Genomic DNA, 20,415 nt, shown 5'->3' with positions numbered 1-20,415 from the left:
CACGAGAAAACTGCAAATTAAAGTGATTTTTTTTTTTTTTTAAGTGACTTTTGCGAACATTAAAAAGCTCCCTAACCTTCGCAGTTCAGTTCTGCTCCGACAAGCGCTCTTAGTTTGTTAATCATTTTTCAGTGAGTGTGATGCATGTTTCAGTACACCGTGGTATCATTGCTTACAAACCTAAAACACGCAGGTTTTCTGAGCGCTTTCCCCCCAATCAATATTTGGAAATGGAGCCTCTTGTAGTAGTTTTAGCAGAATTTAACACAGCTTATCGGAGTAATTATTTTTCTTTCAAGATTATTCTATAAATATCTTTATTTCTACGTCAGTTAAATAACTTTTAAGAAAGCTGCTGATTTGATTAAATCCCAGATCTTTATTGATGAAGTTCAACCTATCTGGAGAAACAGACTGATGGTGTTTAAATAGGTGTTGTTTTTTTTTTTTTTTGCGTTAGTTTTTCCAGTATATTTTTCCTGCAGTTATCCGTCTGTCAATTAATCAATTAAACTGACTGCTAATCTGTTGAAACTCTATAAAACTACTCCAAAATGTTCCTTTTTTTTTTTTTTAATCAGGTAATAACGCAGCAAGTGTGAGACTTATAGCATGCCCGAATATATTTGTTAAAAAAAATGACCCATACTAGAATAAATACTCCGAGGTGAAGTCAGTTCTTGATGATATGAGACGTCAGCTGCTGGAAAAACAAAGTGAGACTGAGCTTCACTGAATTGGTGTCCAGCAGCCTGTCGGTTCGTCGCCGCCTTTGTTTACGTAGTGAGTCATGCGATCTTTGTGCCCTCCTGAATGATTGACGTTTTCACACCCGGGCAGACAGTCAGGTTTTTTTTTTTATTTTTTAAACCCTGGAAGTAAAGCGCATCACGTGTCTTCAGTTTAACGTTCGCTGTGTTTAAAGCCCACGAGGAGCCCGTGTGAATGTGCGGTTATGGAATCTGTGTTCAGCCGTCACATGACCGCCGGTGGAGTCGTGCCGGACCGCTCGTGCTCGTAAATGTTTCCACGAGTCCGAGTCTTTAAATAAGAGATGAAGGAAGTCAGGTGCAAACTCAGGTCAGTTTAGTCTTCAGGCTTCGGAAGTGACCATATTGCTTGAAAGCTCCTGAAAGTCTAAACTACATCACAAAGTTATGGACTTAACAGACAAATGTCTGGGATATAAATGTTTATATTTTTATTTCTTTTATGACGAAAGAAACAGAAACGTTGAACAATACATGCAGCGTTTTCTCCTCAGTTGTCCATCAGAGTTTCCCAGAATGTGACATCTTTAGACCCAAATTTACTTTCCAACCTTAAATAGGAAAACAAGCTGGATTGTTAATTGCTGTCAATTGTTTTTCTTGCTGCAGAATTTATTTTACAGATTGTTGTGGATGGTTGCCTTTGATTTAATTCTTACATTTTTTTTTTACTTCATGTAATCAGCAGCTCTATGTTGTTGTTGTTTTTTTCCCCCTCTTCATCATCATCATCATCCTCCTCCAGAGGTGCTCCAGCAGCGGGTGGCGGCTCTGGAGCAGGAGAGGGCCGAGTTCATCAAACTCAAGCAGCAGCTGGAGGCCGAGTTCAACCAGAAGCGAGCCAAGCTCAAAGAGATGTACATGACCAAGGAAGGTACGGTTCACACAATCACGGAGCTGCACGTTAATGTCGCTTCCTCTGCTGGATAAATGATTGACAGCCCCCCTCATATCCCCCCCCCCTCCTCCAGAGGAGCTCAAGAGGCAGACCGTGGCGCTGGACGGGGCCCAGAGCGAGCTGGGGTCCATGCAGGCCCAGCTGGTTCAGGCCCAGGCCGAGATAGACACCATCAAGGAGGTGGCCACCGTGTCGGAGAACACCAAACAGGAAGCCATCGACCAGGTCCGCAGCCAGTGGCAGGAGGAGGTGGCCTCGCTGCAGGCCATCATGAAAGGTAAACCGGTCCTGATATCAGGGAATCACTGTGGAAGAAGCTCCGCGTGGTTCACGACGTCGTCCAGACGAGGACAATTCGATCGCCGGTGCCGCAGTGAAAAGTGTGAAAGTCATTTGAAGTGTTTTTAATCTTTGTTTCTCTCCCTCCACAGATACAGTGTGTGAATATGAGGTCCAGTTCCACCAGCGCCTGGACCAGGAGCGGGCCCAGTGGAACCAGTACCGCGAGGCGGTGGAGAGGGAGCTGGGCGACCTGAGGCGCCGGCTCACCGAGGGTCAGGAGGAGGAGAACCTGGAGGACGCCATGAAGAAGGTAGCCATCTTTCTTTTTGAAATATTTATAGTTGTAACGGGTCAGAATAGTTTTTTTTCTGGCTGTAGAATGAAATGAAGCACATAAACAAGATGTGTCGTGTTTGTATACGTTTTCTAATGAAACCCCCTTTTAAAGGCCCAGGAGGACGCGGAGAAGCTGCGTTCGGTGGTGATGCCCATGGAGCACGAGATCGCAGCCCTGAAGGCCAAACTGAACACCGCCGAGGACCGGGTGAAGGAACTGGAGGCCTCCAAGGTTTGCTCTTCTAATTACAGACAGACATTCATCATTTAAAGTATCTTATATATATATTATGTATTTAGCACATAACAAGTTAACTCAACCGCAAAAAACCTTGTTCTGCTGCTAGTTATTACCACAGAAGAGTAAAAATCTCACCATTGAACCCGTCAACTTGCTGTTTCCGCTCCAGATTTGAGCTCGAAATCGATTTCAAAGTTCTGGTTTTCTTTCCTCCGCAGGTGAAGGAGCTCAATCACGTCCTGGAGGCGGAGAAGTCGTGTCGTACGGACCTGGAGATGTACGTGGCCGTGCTGAACACTCAGAAGTCCGTGCTGCAGGAGGACGCAGAGAAACTACGGAAAGAGCTTCACGAAGGTGCTTTTTCTTACAAAATCCCTTTTCGATGAATAGAGGAAAATACTTTGTGTGCATGATGTCAGATCCACAGCGTTCGATGTCCACGTCTGCTCGGGTCGTAGCTCCGTTTCCAGTTTTCAGGACTTTTTAAGGTCTAAATTTACATTCAGATACAGTAAGTTCACCTCCGCCTCAACGTTCGCCCTCTCTCTCCCTCTCCCTCTCTCTCTCTCTTCCTCTCACTCTTCCTCTTCCTCTTCCTCTTCCTCTTCCTCTCCTCAGTCTGCCACAAGCTGGAGTTGGAGCGGCAGCAGCACAACCAGCTGAAGCACACGTGGCAGCGAGCCAACGACCAGTTCCTGGAGTCGCAGCGCCTCCTCATGAGGGACATGCAGAGGATAGAGAGCGTGCTGTCGTCGGAGCAGCTCCGCCAGGTGGAGGAGATGAAGAAGAAGGACCAGGTACGGTTTAACCGGCACGGCTCGGCGGGACGACTTAGTTTGGCGCTTCTCTACAGCCTCGGGCTCAACTTATCTCAAACCTAAAACCGCCGATTCCTCATCTTTCGTTTTATCGCCGATGATGAAAGCCGTCGTTTTGTTCGGCACGTCCAACATCAAACTCACTTCGTCCCGGCCGGCGATTATTGATCGGCGTCTGCTCGGCGCTTCGCTCTTAATGTCGGTGCAGAGGCTGTGGCAGACTGATGACCTGCAGAGTTTCCGCTTCATCTCATCTTTATGTTTTAGAGGAGTTTCACTCGGAGTTTTTTTTTTTTTTTCACGGCTGCAAAGTCGTCTTTGCGCGTTTCTGCTGGAGGTTTTTACACTGCAAAAAAAAAAAATTCTGAAGAATTTGAAGAGATAATAAGTTAATGCGGGAAAAATGATCCGTCCACGCAGCAAACTTTTTAACTGACAAGAAATCTTAAAATCAGCAGAAATGATTCGACTCTTAAACTACAAACCTGCCTGCCGTCTCCAGGACGTGAACTGGACAAACCTTTTAAGGTGAAACCTCACATATAGTCGGATAGTAGAAATCAGTAAGAACGGAACCTTTTTTTTTTTTTGTCTTTGTGTAGCGTAGATCTGAATAAAGTGTGAATTCACGAGATGGAATAAATAATTGAGCTTTTCCCTTCCTCTGCCATCCGAAGGAGGAGGATGAAAAGGAGCGTCTGAGCCAAGTGAAGGACCTGCAGGAGGAGGACGGGGGAGACAACACGGAGCCGCTGGAGGACTTATTCCTCGGGCTGAGCATGGAGGAGGTACGAGCACGGCGATGTAACCTGACCCAGAGAATAGTTATTGCGTTACTTCATATTATATTCTCTTTGAGTCACCGGATCTTCACCTTCACTGCTGTCCTTGTGTGCGTGTTGCGTTTCTGTGTTTTTTCTTCCTCAAAAGATTTATGTCTTTTAATATTGTTTTCCTTCGTCTCTTAGTAGCTTGGGTTTCATTCAAAGGGGCTTTTATGCTAAAAAGATGAATGGGAAAGAAAATTTTCAAGTTGGGGTTTAAAGTTATTCATAAGCCAAATATCACTCAGAAAAAGGCAGCAATTTAAAATTTCAGAAAATATGATTAGTGTTTGTTTGTAAGCAGATTTCTGCAGACAGCTGTTGGCGATGGAGGATGGCGTCGTCCGTAACTAGTAGCTATAAAACATGTCGCACAATTAGTGCGACATACCAGTTTAATAAGAACATACAGCGTCTTCCCAGCATGTAGAAAAAAATACAATAATTTTTGCTTCATGTTTCTCTCATCTTCCACGTTAGCTAAATATAAAACTGTATGATTTGTGGTGTTTTTCTGTCATTATAGAAGCACGTCATTTACACTTTGCTCTCCCTCCTCCAGCGCCACGCCAACCACAGCGCCCACGGCTCCATGCACTCCTTAGACACCGACGTGGTGGCCGGCGGCCCCGCGGACCCCTACAAGGACAACCTGCGGCGGGCTCAATCGACGGACAGCCTGGGCTCCTCGCTGTCCGCCCAGCAGGGCCTCGGCGGCCACAACCACAAGGCCAAGTCGGCCAGCCAGCTGGACGAGTCGGACTTCGGGCCCCTGGTGGGGGCCGACTGCGGGGCGGCGGACAGCAGCTTCGGCGAGACCTCGTCCATCAGCTCCATGAAGCTGACGCCGAGTCACTTCCTGCTGACGAAGGACCAGGAGAAAGCCATCAAAGCCATGACGCCCGAGCAGGAGGAGACGGCGTCGCTGCTGTCCAGCATCTCTCACGCGCCCGACACCGCGTACCTCCCGGCGTCGGGCTACCGGCTCGTCAGCGACAGCGAGTGGAACCTGCTGCAGCAGGAGGTGCGTCGCCGAGGAGTTTGAAACGGTCCGCTGAGGTTACACAAGGTTCAAAGTGATTCATGCTGATGACGGGACGTTAGGTTTCCCAGCTGCAGGCAGGGTTGAAGTTTTTACTGCAGTTTTAAGGTTATTACTTCCTGACTCTTCATCGCTCTTTTCCAAGGATTTCCCGCCATAAATGAGGTCTTGTCTTAACATTAGAGCAGCAGATGATCAATCATGAAATGGATTTCACCGTAGTCCAATTTTGTGATTGTATTTTTTTCATATTTATTTCTTGGAGACAAAACAGTTTGAAGAAAAACGTAACGGCGTGCCGTTTTAACGGCAAAACGTCGGCGCGGTTCGGCGCGGTTCGGCGCGAGCGTCAGATCTTGTTTACGTGGTTCGTAAGGTCTTAATGAGGTTGTTACTGTGTGCAGTGGCAGGGAAGAAAAATCCATCACCTGCAGCCGTTTCTCTTGTACACGGTTAGTCAGAGGAAAAGGAGCATATCATGACGCCTCGGTAAAATTGGCCGTACGAGGGACGATCAAAATTGCCACGCACTCACAAAAACGCGTGTAACTCACGAGCCGATCATGATCAAGCAACAAAACTTTAAATGCTTCCTCATGAAGGTTACGGCTTCCTCCTGCTCCGTGCACGTCACCGTGCTGCTCACTGTTCACGCGCAACAGGAACAGTCTCGGAACTTATTGATTTGTATTTGCTGAGTTTTTTTGGATAGATTTTTACCTGAAAAGCAGATCAGCTCTTCTGCAGAAACAAGCAAGCAATTTAAAGTCAGAACTACCTCAGCGAGCTGTAATGAGATATGATGACGTCTTTGGTTTACAGACACACAGACAAAATAAGAGATCATGCAGGTGTTTTTCTTTGGAAACAATTTCAAGTTTTAGTCTTAATTTTTGCAGATTACCTGCATGGTCATTTGGGTCCTCAGGCCAAGCTAAAAAAAAAAATGTATATAATTATTTTTAATTTATTGATAAATATCACAAGCAAGGTTTTATTTTCCACATATTTTTAGTTCGAAAAATAAAATATTCTGAATTCTCTGTTAATGAAGATGCCATTCAGCCAATTTCAAAAGTCTTTCTCACGTCTTAAAGAAACCAACATATTGATTTATATTCTGCATTACATGATCACACAGTTACGTGTTTTTTTTTTTTTTTCTCGTTGGTCCGTTACCAGGTGAAAAACGCCGGCAGGAAGCTCGGCCGGCGGTGCGACATGTGCTCCAACTACGAGAAGCAGCTGCAGGCCATTCAGGGGCAGGAGGCCGAGACACGAGACCAGGTTCGTGTCTTCGCAGGAATGTTTGTTGACATCCAAGATACTTTTTGCTTTAACTGGACGACTGTTTTGTTCGTCTCGCTCTCTTCCAGGTGAAGAAGCTGCAGGTGATGCTGCGTCAGGCCAACGATCAACTGGAGAGAACGATGACCGAGAAACAGAATTTGGAAGATTCGGTCAAAATCGGCAACGAGGAAACCGCCGCTAAGGTCTGCGAATGAATGAATTTACGTCAAAGCAGCTGGAAATGAAATGATTATTTTGATATATCTAGTTTGGTGCTTCATGTGCAGCTGACTGCGTAGTTTTAAAGACTTAAATTCTGCACATGTATAAAATCAGAATCATGGCTTCAGGAAAATGATTTATTTGCAGTGTAATTAGTTTTATTATTTAAGTTGCTTAAGGACTTTTTTTTAATGGTTTTTAAAAGTGTGACATTGTGAGCGCTGCCTCAGCAGCTACCTTAAGGGTTTGGAGGATGTACACATTTACATATTTGCAAATTAGCACCATTCAAAGTATGCCGAATCAGCTGTTAACAGTTCCTGTTTGCAACGTACCTACAGATATACAGAGCGCTACCGCTGGATCATTGACTTTTAATATGTCCAAAAATGTGAATTAAACTTAAAAAGAAACGTCATTGATCCCGTAAGTCGAGTCAGATTTATTAATATGGGACATTTAACCACAACAGAGGTCGAACAAAGTTCTGCTCTTAACCAAACTGAATTAAAACAGTCAGATAGACTTTATTATATGAAGAAAGTTGCAATAAAAACAACTAAATTAAAATCGAAAGCTGCAAAAACCCACAATAAGTTAAATGGAGGTTAACGCGGGAACACCAGTGAAAATAAATTGTTTTTTAAACGCTGGTTTCGAGGTTGTTCCAGAGATAAGAGAATAGGATTGGAGGTCAGTCTTTCCCGACATTATTAAACTGTCGGTATCGGAGAAGAAAGACGGAAGCTGCTCCTGCTGCTGCCGAGTGTGATGAGTTGCTTCATCGTTAATAGTCTCTGACAAATCGACAACACGCCCAAAGATAATGTGTGATAATGGCCTCTTCTTCGTTCAGCCTCTGCTCCCGTGTGCAGCTCCGGCTCGCGGCGGATCGATCGGATCGCCGCGGAGCGCCGCACGCTTCAGTGCACTTTCTTCTCAGAGCTCCTTCAGTCGTGAAAAACGCAGCTCGGCTTCTGGCCCGCGACGTGAGAGGTGTTTTCTCAGGTTTAACAAACTTACAGCAGCAGGAAGGAGGAAACAAATCATGTTCGTTTTTGTTTTTTTAATCATCAGTCTGAAAGGATCCTGCAGTGCCGCGACATAAAGTGTCATAAATGTTCTGCATGACAGGCGCTGCCACTTTGACTACACGATGTGAAAATGCATTTTGTCAGCTCACAAATCGGAAGTTAATTTTAGACAGCTGGCACGAACACCGCGGTGTGTTTAGTTTCCTGTTTACCACACTGTTAAATGCTTTCTTTTTCTCTCTCTCTCCCTGTGTTTTAGGTGTCTGCCCTCATGCAGAGAGTCCAGGAGTCCGAGACGCTGCTCGGCACTCTGCAGCAGGCCTTCAGCGACGCTAAGACGAACACACAGGAGCAGATGGTGAGCCCGCCGAGTCCGAGTCTCCCGTCGCTTCTCCCGCTCACACGGCCTGATATCGGCTTTTCTCCGCCTCTTTGAATTTCCTCCCAAATACAAGCATTTGCTGACACGACAGAGCTCGCAGTTAAAAGGTTTTTTCCACTCGTATGTTTAAAAGCCACTCAATGAAGCAGGAAGAAACGTACAGATTTGTTATGCTGTGCAGAAATTAGTCACGAAAGTAAAGTGCCAAATTTGAATTCATTTAGTGTAGGGTCACGATGTCACATGGTCCAAACACACTTTACAAAACACAAATTAAGGAAGTGCAGGAAAGCAAAAAATATCACAATTAGCGGTGTTAAATAAAATGTCAATATTAAAGTAAAGTTGGTTGTAAACACTGAAATTTCCCATCATTTGTCTAAACATTCCCAAAGATACTTAAATTAAAATCATAACAGGTATCGATCAGATTATTTGTTATTGATTCACTTTCTGTTGGTCAGCTCATCAGGTTTGTTCCCACCGATTTTTTTTTCACGTCTCATTTAAACCTAAAACATCACTCGTGTCCCTTTTTCTTCCAAATACAAATATTTGCTGGCGAGATTTGAGCTCTCATGCCGACGCAATTTGTTCTTCCAAAAAAATAAAGTTCAAAATGATCCAGAATGTTCTCAACAGACGGTGCAACAAATGTACAGATTCGTCCACCCTTCATCACCGTCCAAAAAACTGGCATTTGCATTGCAAAGTACACTTCTGCGAGATTGTTGGCCAAAGCCTAAAAAAAACAACAACAACAAAAAAACAGGAAGCGTGTGAGACAAATGTGCCGCTGCGAGCTGAATCAGATCAGGCATCAAGAGTCTCTGCAAACTAACTCGTCTTCCAGGGACGAGAAAATAATCCTTTTTGTGCTCCGTGCGGCTTTGATCTGAGGAGGCACGAGTCTTAACGCTCTCAGAAGTTGCAGCTGGAAAAAATATCAGCTCCGCAGGCAGAATTAAAGCAGAAAGCGTATTGGCCGGTGAGTCAGCGTGTGGTGAAGTAAAGTGCTGCTGGTTTCATATGACGGGAAGCAAAAGAGGACTGGGGGTGGGGGTGTGTGTGTGTGTGTGTGTGTGTGGGGGGGGGGTGACGTAGCAGAGTGACACACGATGAGACGGAGGGATTTATTTTGTTTGTTTGTTTCAGGTGGTGCTGGTGAAGTCGAGGGAGCAGGTGGCGGACGAGCTAAGCCGACTACAGAGAGACAACGAGAGCCTGCAGGGGAAACACAGGCTGCACGTGGAGCTGCAGCAGCAGGAGGACTTCCAGATGCCCAACGCCCTGCAAGTACGAGGAACCGCGTCTTGAAAGACAATCTTAGTATCGACGCTGAAATGTGTCTTCGTTCGACCCGGGAACGTTTCGGTAGCGAAGAGTTTCGTCTGCTCGCTTTTTTTTTTTTTTTTTGCTTTTTTTTTCTTCCTGATTTGGTCATTTTGTTTCTTTATTTTATTTCTTTATTTAAAAAAAAAAATTTGTGCTTCTATTTGATAAACTTTTGTAAACTGGTTTCCTTTTTTTTTGTCCGTTTTGTGTTTGTTGTTGTTGTTTCCTGCTTTGTTGATACAGCTTGCTGCGTTTTTAATCGTCACAAAAAAACAAACATGAATCCTTCTAATTATTTCGTAACTATTTCACGTCGAGCGTCCGTAGCGGGAGGAAAACGCGTTTCTTGTCTTCATCGAAAGGCCTCTGGTGTCGATGATGTGTTGTGCGATCGGGAGTCTGCACACGAGTGTTTTATTTTGAAAATTTAGCGGATGCTCTTTCCTCTGACTGACTTCCTGCCCGGGCGATCTGCTGTTCAGACTGCAGGCAAATCGGATTCGTTTCTCACATCAGATCTTTAAGGATTATGAAGTTGTTGCTTTTTTCAAGTGAGCAGATTGAATTCGACGTCTCCAAACATCACCAGCTTCTCGCCATCCAAACAGTTGTGCTGTGAAGTCGCGGTGCCGAACTCCTCAAGTCGCTCCGGACGAACTCACCGACGGAGGAGAAATCACTTTGATAGCTCTGCTTCTTGAAAGCTTTGATTTTGCTCAATCTGAAAACGACGGCATCATTCGAACTTATCTGCTGAAATCTGATTGCAAATTGAAACCAGCTCCAAATGCGGTTTGGATCCGATTTGCAAAAATCTAATTTAATGTGTTTTTTTTTTTTTGTCCAGACTTTTCAAAAATCAAAAAAATCCTCCTGATACGATCTGGATCTGGAAGACGAGAAACAGATTTTGGCCGACTATCAAATTGGTCCAGATTTAAATACAATTTTTTTGCCAGTTTTCAAATATTTTGATATAATCTGCCTCCGAGTGCCACTGGACGATCTCTACATTTAGAAACTGTAACAGCCTGAGCAGCGCCGTCCCCATTCATCCAGTGGTTCAACCGTAAAGCCTTTGTGCTCATATTCAGTGATTTAATATCAGCTGAATATATCTGTTGGACATATATCTTGTTTTACAACTGTGTGCTGTCCTCCCCTCAAATACACTTCTCCTCCCACACGGGTACGCTCGGCCTCTTGCTGGATTACGCTTCGGCGGTATAAAAAAAAAAAAAAAAGAGTGGGCTCGTATTTTAGTGGAGGCGCAGTAGCAGCAATGATCTGGTGACATTTTGAACATGTTGGTTGCGAAACAAACCGCACGCAACATAATTTAAATCTGCTCTGTGTGAGCCAGACCTCCTCCAGTTGTACTGGGTTCATCCTTATTCAGTTACTGTACCAAGTAATCATATTTAGTTTTAATTTCAACATTTATCATCCGGATACTAAAGATCGACGCACTTGGATGTCGCCCAGCTTTTAAAGTGAGGCCTCTATATTCTTATATCCGTCCTTCCTGACTTCGCAGCGACTCCTCGTTAGTTTCAAAGTTGCTTCGTTAAAACATCAGGAATGTCGATACCTTGTAAAAAAAAAAAAAAAAAAAAAAAGGAAACATCTGTAGCACCATGCAGTCAAAACCCTTTAACTGGGCGGGGGCGGGAGGGCAACCTGATGGTTGAATGGTTTAAGGGGCCGACCACATCAGCTGGGTTTGACTCCTGGACCTCTGCTGGCTTTGATTCTCCTGCTCTGTCTCCCACATTTCCTGTCTTATCTGTTTAGTAACTATCCGATGACAAAATAAAATGCCCCCCCCCCCCCCAAGACCAAAACCATTTTTTTATTCCAGGCTGTAAACACGTTTATTTCAGCTGTAAAGTCGGACAGCCTCAAGTGGCCGTCGGAGGAACTGCAGTTTTAGGCTTTTGTGGCGTCATAATCGTAAACTTCTCCTACATTCGTTTTTCCTTTATCGCCTCGCTCTTCATCTCGACCAAACTATACGTTGCTGATGGCCTGACGTTGGTTTGCGTGTAACGTGGTGTGACTCCCCCCTCAGGAGCTGCAGGGCCTGGTGTTGCGGCTGCGCGAGGACACGGTGGCGTTGCGGACGTCGGCCGATCACATGGAGGAGAAGCTGAAGGCCGAGATCCTGTTCCTGAAGGAGCAGATCCAGGCGGAGCAGTGCCTGAAGGAAAACCTGGAGGACACCCTGCAGCTGGAGATCGAGAGCTGCAAGGAGGAAATAGGTGAGAACAAAAAAGATATATATATATATATATATACTTTTAATATATCTATATATAAATATATAAAAATACCTCATTCTTTATTTTCTGGACTATTTTTTTTTTTTTTTTTAATTCCCGACTGTTTCTGCTTTTGTTTCTCCTTCATTGATCACTGTCTGTTCAGACATCTTGGAAGGTATGACAACACTATCAACGAGCTCACTTCAACCACCTGTGTGTGTGTGTGTGTGTGTGTGTGTGTGTGTGTGTGTGTGTGTGTGTGTGTGTGTGTGTGTGTGTGTGTGTGTGTGTGTGTGTGTGTGTGTGTGTGTGTGTGTGTGTGTGTGTGTGTGTGTGTGTGTGTGTGAACGGCCCAGCTGTCAGACTAATGCCTGTTTTTTTAACTGCCTTGAACAGCTGGTAGATTAACTCTCCTCCCCAAGAGACGGGTTATATAACATGTTTAGATGCGACATCGTGGATGTTTGAATCTCCACGCTGACGAGTAACACGGCTGAGAACGGCGTTCGATAGCATTTTATCAAATCTAAATCCAGTTTTGAATCCACTTATTGAATCCGAATCTTTTGTCAAATCTTTGCTGAAAAAGCATCACGTCACATATTTTAAGCCCAAAGCCGGGTAAAAAGTCACAAATGCATCTTTTTCTCGCCGACTAAAAGGGCGAGATTTCTTCCAAAATTGATCATGTTTACGGAGGAAACAAAGCTTTGTAGAAATGCTGTCGTACTACTTTCATACAGATGGTGGCAGTATTGTGGCGTTTCATCGTTTTCATGCCTCCATGCCATAGACCGAGTCTTAAAAGTGAAGCCTCTGTAAAAGTGCAATATCACCGAGGGCCACTAGGGGTCGGCTCCTTAAAGCGTTTGGCTCCAATAGACTCCAATTCTAAGTTCTCTCATGAAATACAAAGTCAATACATTTTTCCCACCAGTCATAATAGTGTGTTAAGTTAAACTCGCTCCTTCTGAAAATAATTCTCGCATTAATTACATATTAGGCCTCAAAGAGAGGGATGATTGGGTTTGGGTCTGGTTTGATTGACAGTTTGATGTTAGAGCTTTTTCTTTGTGAGGTACTGAATTAAAGATTTGATAAGGGATTCGTTGGTCACAGAATAATGAATCTGGATGTTTTACCATCCTGGAAGCGGCTATCAGAACCCGTCCCTGTTGGTTACACTATTAAAACTGAATGTGTGTGTGATTTGATGCCTTTTGCACTCAAAACCTAAACCTCAAATTTGCTGTTGTTTGTCAAAAGAACTGCACACCCTCATCGGGAGCTTCAGCTTTCTGGTAGCTTACTTACCCAGTGTGTGATGAGAAATTTGGTGTCCAAATATTTTCTGTTTTTGGTTGAGCATCGTGGCTTTAACAGGGCGCTGCAACACAAAGTTATTTTCCTTATTGTTTTTATGTGCAAGCTTCATTTTCAATATATTTTAATTATTTGTTTATCACATGAAATGTGAAAAAGCAGAAGAAAGCCTTGGTAATGTTTTTGAATGAAACATTTAATTTAAAATTAAAGAAAACTCATGAAATATATGTTTTCCACACATTATTTTCTGTTGTATAATTATTAATTATAATAACTTTCTGTTAAATGACTGATAGACTCAATAAATAAGGGAATAAAAGATCTTATTTTGCTAGTGAGGTCAGACTGTTTACTCTCTCGGGAGGTTTAAGACCTTTTTTTTTTCTTTTTTTAAAGTACACTATTAAAACCATAAAAGTTTATCTTAAAATTTTAGTATCCCGACTTGATTGATGACTTTGGTTTAAAGTGACATATGAGCCAGTGTTGTCAGTAAATGCTGGAGTGTTTTGTGTTTATAATGTTTTGTTTTTTCTGTGGTTCAGTGCATAAATGAGCTTTTAGGGACTTTTGTGTTGATCTCTGACTGTTTTGTTTTGTCAAACACACACAGAATCTCCCAGTAAAACGGCTTTGTTGCATTATTCATAACTTTCGAGGCACCACATCTTTATTCCAGTCAGAATATCCGGGCTTTGAGATTTTAATGCGATCCTCTAATGATGTCTTCTTCCCGCAGCGTCTTTCTCCAGTCTGAAGACGGAGCTGGAGCGAATAAAAGCAGAGAAGGATCAGGTATATCCTCTGAGAAATCCTCCAGTGTTACAGCTCAGTCAGAGTCAGATTCAAATACTCAATATTTTTAAAATGACATAACATGAACCAGTGCATGGCCCCTTTTTTTTTTTTTTTTTTTTTTCTTTTGATGTACTTCCTGCTGATTTTAATCCTCTGAAAAGACATTGTGTGGCCAGTGAAGGTCATGCTCTTTCACCGGATTATTAAAGCTGCACTAATCAATATTAGGATCAAATGACGGTAATATAAAAAGGGGTCACGTGTAGAGGTGAACCCACAGAGAAACAACTCTTTGTCTAGGTTTACGTATCGCTCTCCAACACTCTCCTCGGCCTCGTTTCCAACCGCAGGAAGCAGCTGTGGAAAAACACCCAGTAGTTTCCTCTACGACGAAGAGTTCAATTCAGATTTTACACTCTTGTCAATCATCTCGCTGACGGGTGTATCGTTGCATGACTCCCTAGATTGCATTAAAATTCTTATCATGAATTACAAATTTAACTGTGGACTTTCAAAATAAAATGCCAGACCGTAAACGTAGCGCATCAGGCTCTCTACACCGTTAAGTTATGTCAGAATAAAACTAGAGTCCCTCCCCTGCCTTCAGCTGTAAACTGAATGGTGTGTTAGCGGTATTAATATTCACGTGAGTGTGTGTCACCTCCTTTCTTTTTTTTTTGTAGCTGCAGAGAAGTCTAGCCGAGAAGACGGAGACACTGGAGAGCATCCAGGCCCTGAGGGTCGTCCTGGAGCAGCAGCTCAAAGAGCTCACCGCTGCAAAGGTCTGTGACGCAGATTCATAAAAGCTCCTCTACTAGACGTGATCAATAACATCATCATATCTAACTCGCATTCAATCCATCTAATAAATCTCAACCTCAGTGTGTCGTGTCAGCAGTTCAGCGGACGCTTTTAATGTCGTGAGAGATGCAGCTAATTTAAACTTGATAGTATATTTGAATACACTGAGCACGAGCTTCTTTCCAGGCAAGAGACAACTTGTAGTGTATGTAAATATTTTACAGCATTTTTAAACACGACACTGTTTCATTCAGCCCCATTTTTTTTATTTTTATTATTCAGCAAATGTGAAGTATTTTATTTCACTTCTTTGTGACTGCGATTTTTATTGCGATTTATTGGCTCCATTTAGCCCCTTTTAGCCTGTCAAAACAAATCAGCGTTTTTGTGTGTCCGACTGCAGATTGCACTAGAGAGTCAGGCCCTGGATGAGCGAGACAAAGCCCAGCGGCTGCAGACGGAGCTGGACGTCAGCGAGCAGGTCCAGAAAGACTTCGTCAAACTTTCTCAGACGCTTCAGGTGAGCGGGAATTATTTTATCTGTTAGTTTGTAAAGTTGTCTGCACGTGATCGGCGCGCATGTTGTCGTTAACAATAAACTGTAGATAAATTCATCTGGTTTTGTTTTATATAACAAATGCCTGGCCAATTCTGGATTTTTGGGGCTAATATTGATAGAGTAAAAAAAAAAAAATTGATATAATAAATATGTGTTAAGAGGACTTAAATCTTAAATCAATCAATCACTTTATAGTTCTGTTCTTGGAACTATAAAAAAGTTCCAACTATGGAAAACCTGAAGTCAGCGCTAAAAAAGAATCTCTTTCAACAGAACTTCTTAGAAGCTAAACGAGCCTCAGTTCTGCAAAAATAAATGGTGACTTCCTCCTCCTGTTCTAAAAACTATAAAAAAGTTCCTCCAGGTTGAAAGCGCCTATTATATAGACCAAACAATGAGCTGATTAACACTGTAAATAATCATCAGATTCATGAGTAATAGTGCTGTTTGTGTACCCTACTTGTTATTAGACTGGAAAGGTCACAGAGATTTTGATTTATATCTTTGTCTGCACTTAATATCTGAAACACATTGTGAAATTTTAGCTGTAAACTGAAGGAGGAAACCTCTCGGCTTCAATCGTAGATCAGACATTTTTGCCGGAGGTGCGGATTCGGCCCTCAGGCTGCTGTTTGTCTACTGCCGGTCTCCTAAGACGTCATGTCAGCAGTGCGATTGATCACCGAACGCAGCTTTAACAGAGAAAAGCAGAAGCTTCAAACAGGCTGCACGGCTGAAATGTGAATAAATTAATCCCCCTTAATCTTTTTAAGACAAAACATCAGCATCTAACAGTTCAACACGCCTTGATTTGCCGTGATTGTCAAATTACTTTTATGCAATTTTCTGAATGGAAAACCAGGCAAGATTACTTTTATTTTGAAAGTCCTGTGGAAATGGATCTCCATTAATCATTTTAAAATGAAGCATCAACGTCTAACAGTTCAACACGCCACTATTTGAATCCAGCTGAGTGCTTGTCAAATAACTTTTCAGCAATTTTCTGAGTGGAAAAGCGAAAAAGATGACTTTTATTTTGAAAGTCCTGTGGAAATTAATCTCCATGAATCATTTTAAGACAAAACATCAACATCTAACCTTTCGGCACACCTTGATTCGATTTCAACTTTCATAAACTGGTGGTTGTCAACTAGTTTGTTTTTGCAATTTTCTGAATGGAAAGCCCAAGCAGGATGACTTTTATTTTGAAAATCCTGTGTAAATGAATCGCTTAATCGATTCTCGTCCACGTCCGCAGGTCCAGCTGGAGCGAATACGACAGGCCGACTCCCTGGATCGAATCAAAGTGATCCTCAACGACACCAACTTGACTGACATCAACCAGCTTCCAGAGACATGATGCCGCTGAGCGAGGACCGCCTTCGGTTTCATTCCCCTTCTGTCTCCATCACTGGGCCGATAACCTTTATTCCCCCCCCTCCTCCTCTCCCCTTCCTCCTCCCTCCCCCGTAAACCACCGTGGAAGAGCTCGGGAGGCACACGGACAGACACGGTCACAAGGAGCTCCTGTGTACATTTAAAAAAAAAAATAAAAAAAAAAAAAAGTCACCGCGGGGGGGTTAGAATAAATAATGAAGAAGAACACTACTACTAAAAACATGTAAATAATACGTGAGTGTGGACGGAGGGAGCGGAGGTCCGTCTCCCCCGGTGGGTCCGTCGGTGTCTCCTTTCTACTGTAGATATATGACTGTCCGTCTGTATTAGCTCAACCAAAAAAGAGAGAAAAAAAAAAAAGTTCGTCATCTTCTGAAAGCACTTTTCATCTGCCACTTCTTTTCTTTCCAGGTTAAAATAGAGAGAGAGAAAAAAACAACAACAACAATTGGCTGCACAGATTTCCTCCTCCTGTTCTCAGAGCGGTCGATAATCGCTTCCTCGTTCCACTTTGCTTGTTCTTTCCGTGTGATTTCTGTCCTTTTTTAGGTTTTTTTTTTTCCCCCGTGACATTTTTCCACCCTGTTCTGGTCATTTAGCCCCCCCCCCCCCCCCCCCACCCCACCCACCTCACCTCCTCCCCGCGAACCCTCCGACAAAGACACAATGAAGGATGGAAAGTACTTGCACATAATTTAACTGGTACTAAAAAAAAAAAAAAAAAAGGAACATAACACAATGCAAGCAATACCCTCCGTTTCTTAAATGCATTTTCTTTTGCTTTGTTGTTGTTGTTGCTCGTAGCCTCTGACGGACGGCTTTTCTTTTTTTTTTTCTTTTTTTTTTTTTAAGTTGCAGAAAATACAGCGACAAAGAGACGGTCATGTTCAAAGTTGTGGGTTTTATTTTCCAACTCGAGAAACACTAGTGGATCCAGTTAAGTTAAAGAAAATGTTTGCGAGGAGAACGAAAGGTCGAGTTAAACGTGGATTCTTGATTTTAAATTATAGCGGGCGGCTTTTAATTTTCAAACAAAAGAGCACAAGCGGGCCTCCAGCTGCTGCCTCCTTCTTCTCACACTTCTTTATATTTGGCCTCGAAACCTGCGTAATGAAACCGGTTCATCCGTCGCTGCGAGAGGCTCTTGTTTTTCTGTGAAGCCACTAATTGATTTAAATTAAAGGACATTTCATTCTTTAAGGAGGTTTGCGATCTGCGTTTGATATTTGGTTGTGAAAAAGTTCATAAAAAAAAGTTAAAAAAACAACAAAAAAACTGCTACACCTGCCAGTGTGATCAGAAATGCTCGTGGGACGGTTGACATCAGATTTGAGGTGATCTTTTCAAAACGGACAAACAACACTATGACTGTTTTCCAGCAGAGACTGTTTAAACGTACGATAGACTGTAAATAAAAGGTGGACGTAGCTCCCGGGTCTGAAAAACGAGGCAAAGTGCCTTAAAGCTGCAATACCACTGAGGTCCACTAGAGGTCTCCGACTCCATTGAGCTTCTCTCATCAAATACAAAGTCAATACATTTTTGTCCCACATTTGATCACGGTGTCGTTCGCTAAAGTCGCTCCTTCTTCGCTTCGTCTCCTGGCGGTCCATCTGAAAATAATCCCGTCATTAATTAGATATTAGCCCTTAAAAAGCAGTATTTCTGGGGGGGACGTGTCTGTTTGATTGACAGGCCTGCGGCACAGTCTGGTTTCCGCTATAGGTGGGCGGGGCTTAGTGTCCTCAGAATCCCGATCGGATCGAGTCACGCCCACCGCTCGCTCCTCCCCCAGCCGGCCCAAATATGGTCACTTCTGGTTCCAACATAACAAGATGGCGACGAACCGGGTTGTTTCGACGTGTCGATTATCTCGAGTCGTTTCGAAAATTTAAGTTCTTATAAGAGTGACAAATTTGCTTTTAAAAAAAATAGGAGAAACTTTCTACTTTACTTTCTAATCTAAGGACAGAAAAATACACAATTTAAATGATGTAAACCATTTTACAGTCGTTGTTTCCTTTTGAATAGAGCTGGTTTTTGAAATGTTTGGACACACGAAGGTTGCAGATTCGCGAGAGAAAAATAAAATTTCTCATAACGGAGGCAAACGATCAGTTCAGTATAACATTCATACAGGAGCGGTGTGTGGTTGAGACGTTGTTGATCACTGGTTTTGTTTTCCTGACTCGCACATGTCACATTTCCTTGGTTTTTTTGTTTGTTTTTTTGTCCATGCTGTAGATATCTTGAGTTGACATTTGTGACAGATTCGTGCGGTGTGTTCGGGGACGGCGTGGACAGCGGGGATGCAGGCGAAACGTTGATTTGCACTGACGGAAAACTAAAAACTGACCTTGTGAACTTGCAGCAGTGAATTCTGGACTTTTATTTAGGTTTTTCCTCTAAAGGCCTTACTGCATCGGCTTTGGTGTGTTTTTGATTTTTATTTGTGACGTTTAATGTCCCTCTAATTTAACGTCTCGTCCACGACAGCGAGGACTCTTTCACTCGCGGGTTGAAGATTCTCGCCAGTCATCATCGCAGTTTTCTTGTATTTCTGCTTATGAGTTGATTTTCTTTTAAAAAAAAAATGTTTGAATAATTTCTGATTTCATGTTTCTGGGTCAGTTCAAAACCCCAACAACGATCGGAGTAGATGTTAAATTGGTCGTAACAGACTACTGTTCGGTCTAAAAAAGCTCACACTGTGTACTACCTGCTGCTTTAGATTCTGTAGTATAATTACAAAGTCATGACTAAATAAAGTGCACTCAAAGCTAAATTTGTTTGTGCGATCTAAATATTACACGTAGGTCTGATTGTTTGCTGTTGCTGCTTTTTTGTTAATATTCATAACTCATGCTTACTGAAAAAGTACTTCATAGAGGCTTTAAATGAAATTTCACAACCTCTAAATAAAGAAATAAACCCAATAACTGAGAAGGTGACGACAAAGAGGAGAATTCTGTTTACTTTTTTTGTTTTGATTTTGTTTCTGCACTTTACTCTGAAATAACAACTTAAGTGCACAGTTTGAGCTTTCAGAGGCGTCTTTTATCATTCCAGTTTACTGTCATGAGTCAAAGCATTTTCCTTTTATGTTTGCTAACAGCGATGTTTAGCGGAAAATTAAACACACTCACAAATACACAGAAATCCAGTTTGATTCTACCTTCAAAATAAAAGACAAAATCTCAGTGTTTCACCGTTATCAATTGTTTAAATGTGGGTTTCCACGTCGTCTTGAATGCTTGTAATTTTAGGGATTGAATGTCGACTGTCCAATTTATCAAGAAAAAACAAGTCCACGTGTTATTATTTAAAAAAACAAACAAAAAAAAACAATGACAAGTAACTGTATGTTTACTCGTACATGAGAGAGAGAGGCATGTGCAGCACGCTGAATGGTGAATTTGATGACATTTAAATAACATTTACGATAAAGTACTGCCCACCGAATGTGTGTTGAGTTTTATCAGAACGTAGTTATTTGAGGAATTGATCTCTCTTTTCTTTTTTTAACAAGCTACCGACGTTACACATGCAGGCACATTCTGTCAAGATGATTGAAATAAATCATTAATTCACACATTTGGTTACACATCCTCTTTTTGGGGTTAAGGGAATTTGTGTTTTATATTCTAAAGCGGGAAAAAATAGATTGGTAATCATAAAATAAATTACCACATGACTAAATGAACCAGAAATGTCTGGTATAATTTCAGTAGTTAATTTAAAAAAAAAAATGTATTTCATTACTTATTTTATTACATTATTGCATAAATATTTTTA

General features: G+C 42.4%; 1 protein-coding gene across 2 annotated transcripts; it reads left to right on the top strand.

Moving 5' to 3' along the window:
• The first annotated feature begins 1,515 nt into the window (after positions 1-1,515).
• rabep1 (rabaptin, RAB GTPase binding effector protein 1) lies at positions 1,516-19,823 on the top strand. Of its 2 annotated transcripts, XM_069723959.1 has the most exons (18): positions 1,516-1,644; positions 1,742-1,945; positions 2,100-2,260; positions 2,399-2,518; positions 2,746-2,881; positions 3,146-3,324; positions 4,023-4,133; positions 4,732-5,193; positions 6,394-6,498; positions 6,588-6,704; positions 8,017-8,115; positions 9,295-9,435; positions 11,546-11,735; positions 11,902-11,913; positions 13,804-13,859; positions 14,546-14,644; positions 15,067-15,183; positions 16,481-19,823. In XM_069723959.1, exons 1-18 carry the CDS (start codon positions 1,626-1,628, stop codon positions 16,580-16,582), a joined length of 2,430 nt encoding a protein of 809 aa, XP_069580060.1. In that variant the 5' UTR covers positions 1,516-1,625; the 3' UTR covers positions 16,583-19,823. The 2 variants fall into 2 exon arrangements, with proteins under 2 accessions (XP_069580060.1, XP_069580061.1); XM_069723960.1 differs by lacking the exon at positions 11,902-11,913.
• Positions 19,824-20,415: the final 592 nt, after the last annotated feature.

The sequence above is a fragment of the Brachyistius frenatus genome, unplaced genomic scaffold (genome assembly GCF_029030835.1).
Source record: "Brachyistius frenatus isolate BFR_SWC_R1_liver_20210118 unplaced genomic scaffold, ASM2903083v1 Contig_354, whole genome shotgun sequence".
Taxonomy (NCBI): Eukaryota; Metazoa; Chordata; class Actinopteri; family Embiotocidae; genus Brachyistius; species Brachyistius frenatus.
Note: the sequence above shows the minus strand (reverse complement) of the source record. Positions and strands in the feature narration are given on the sequence as shown.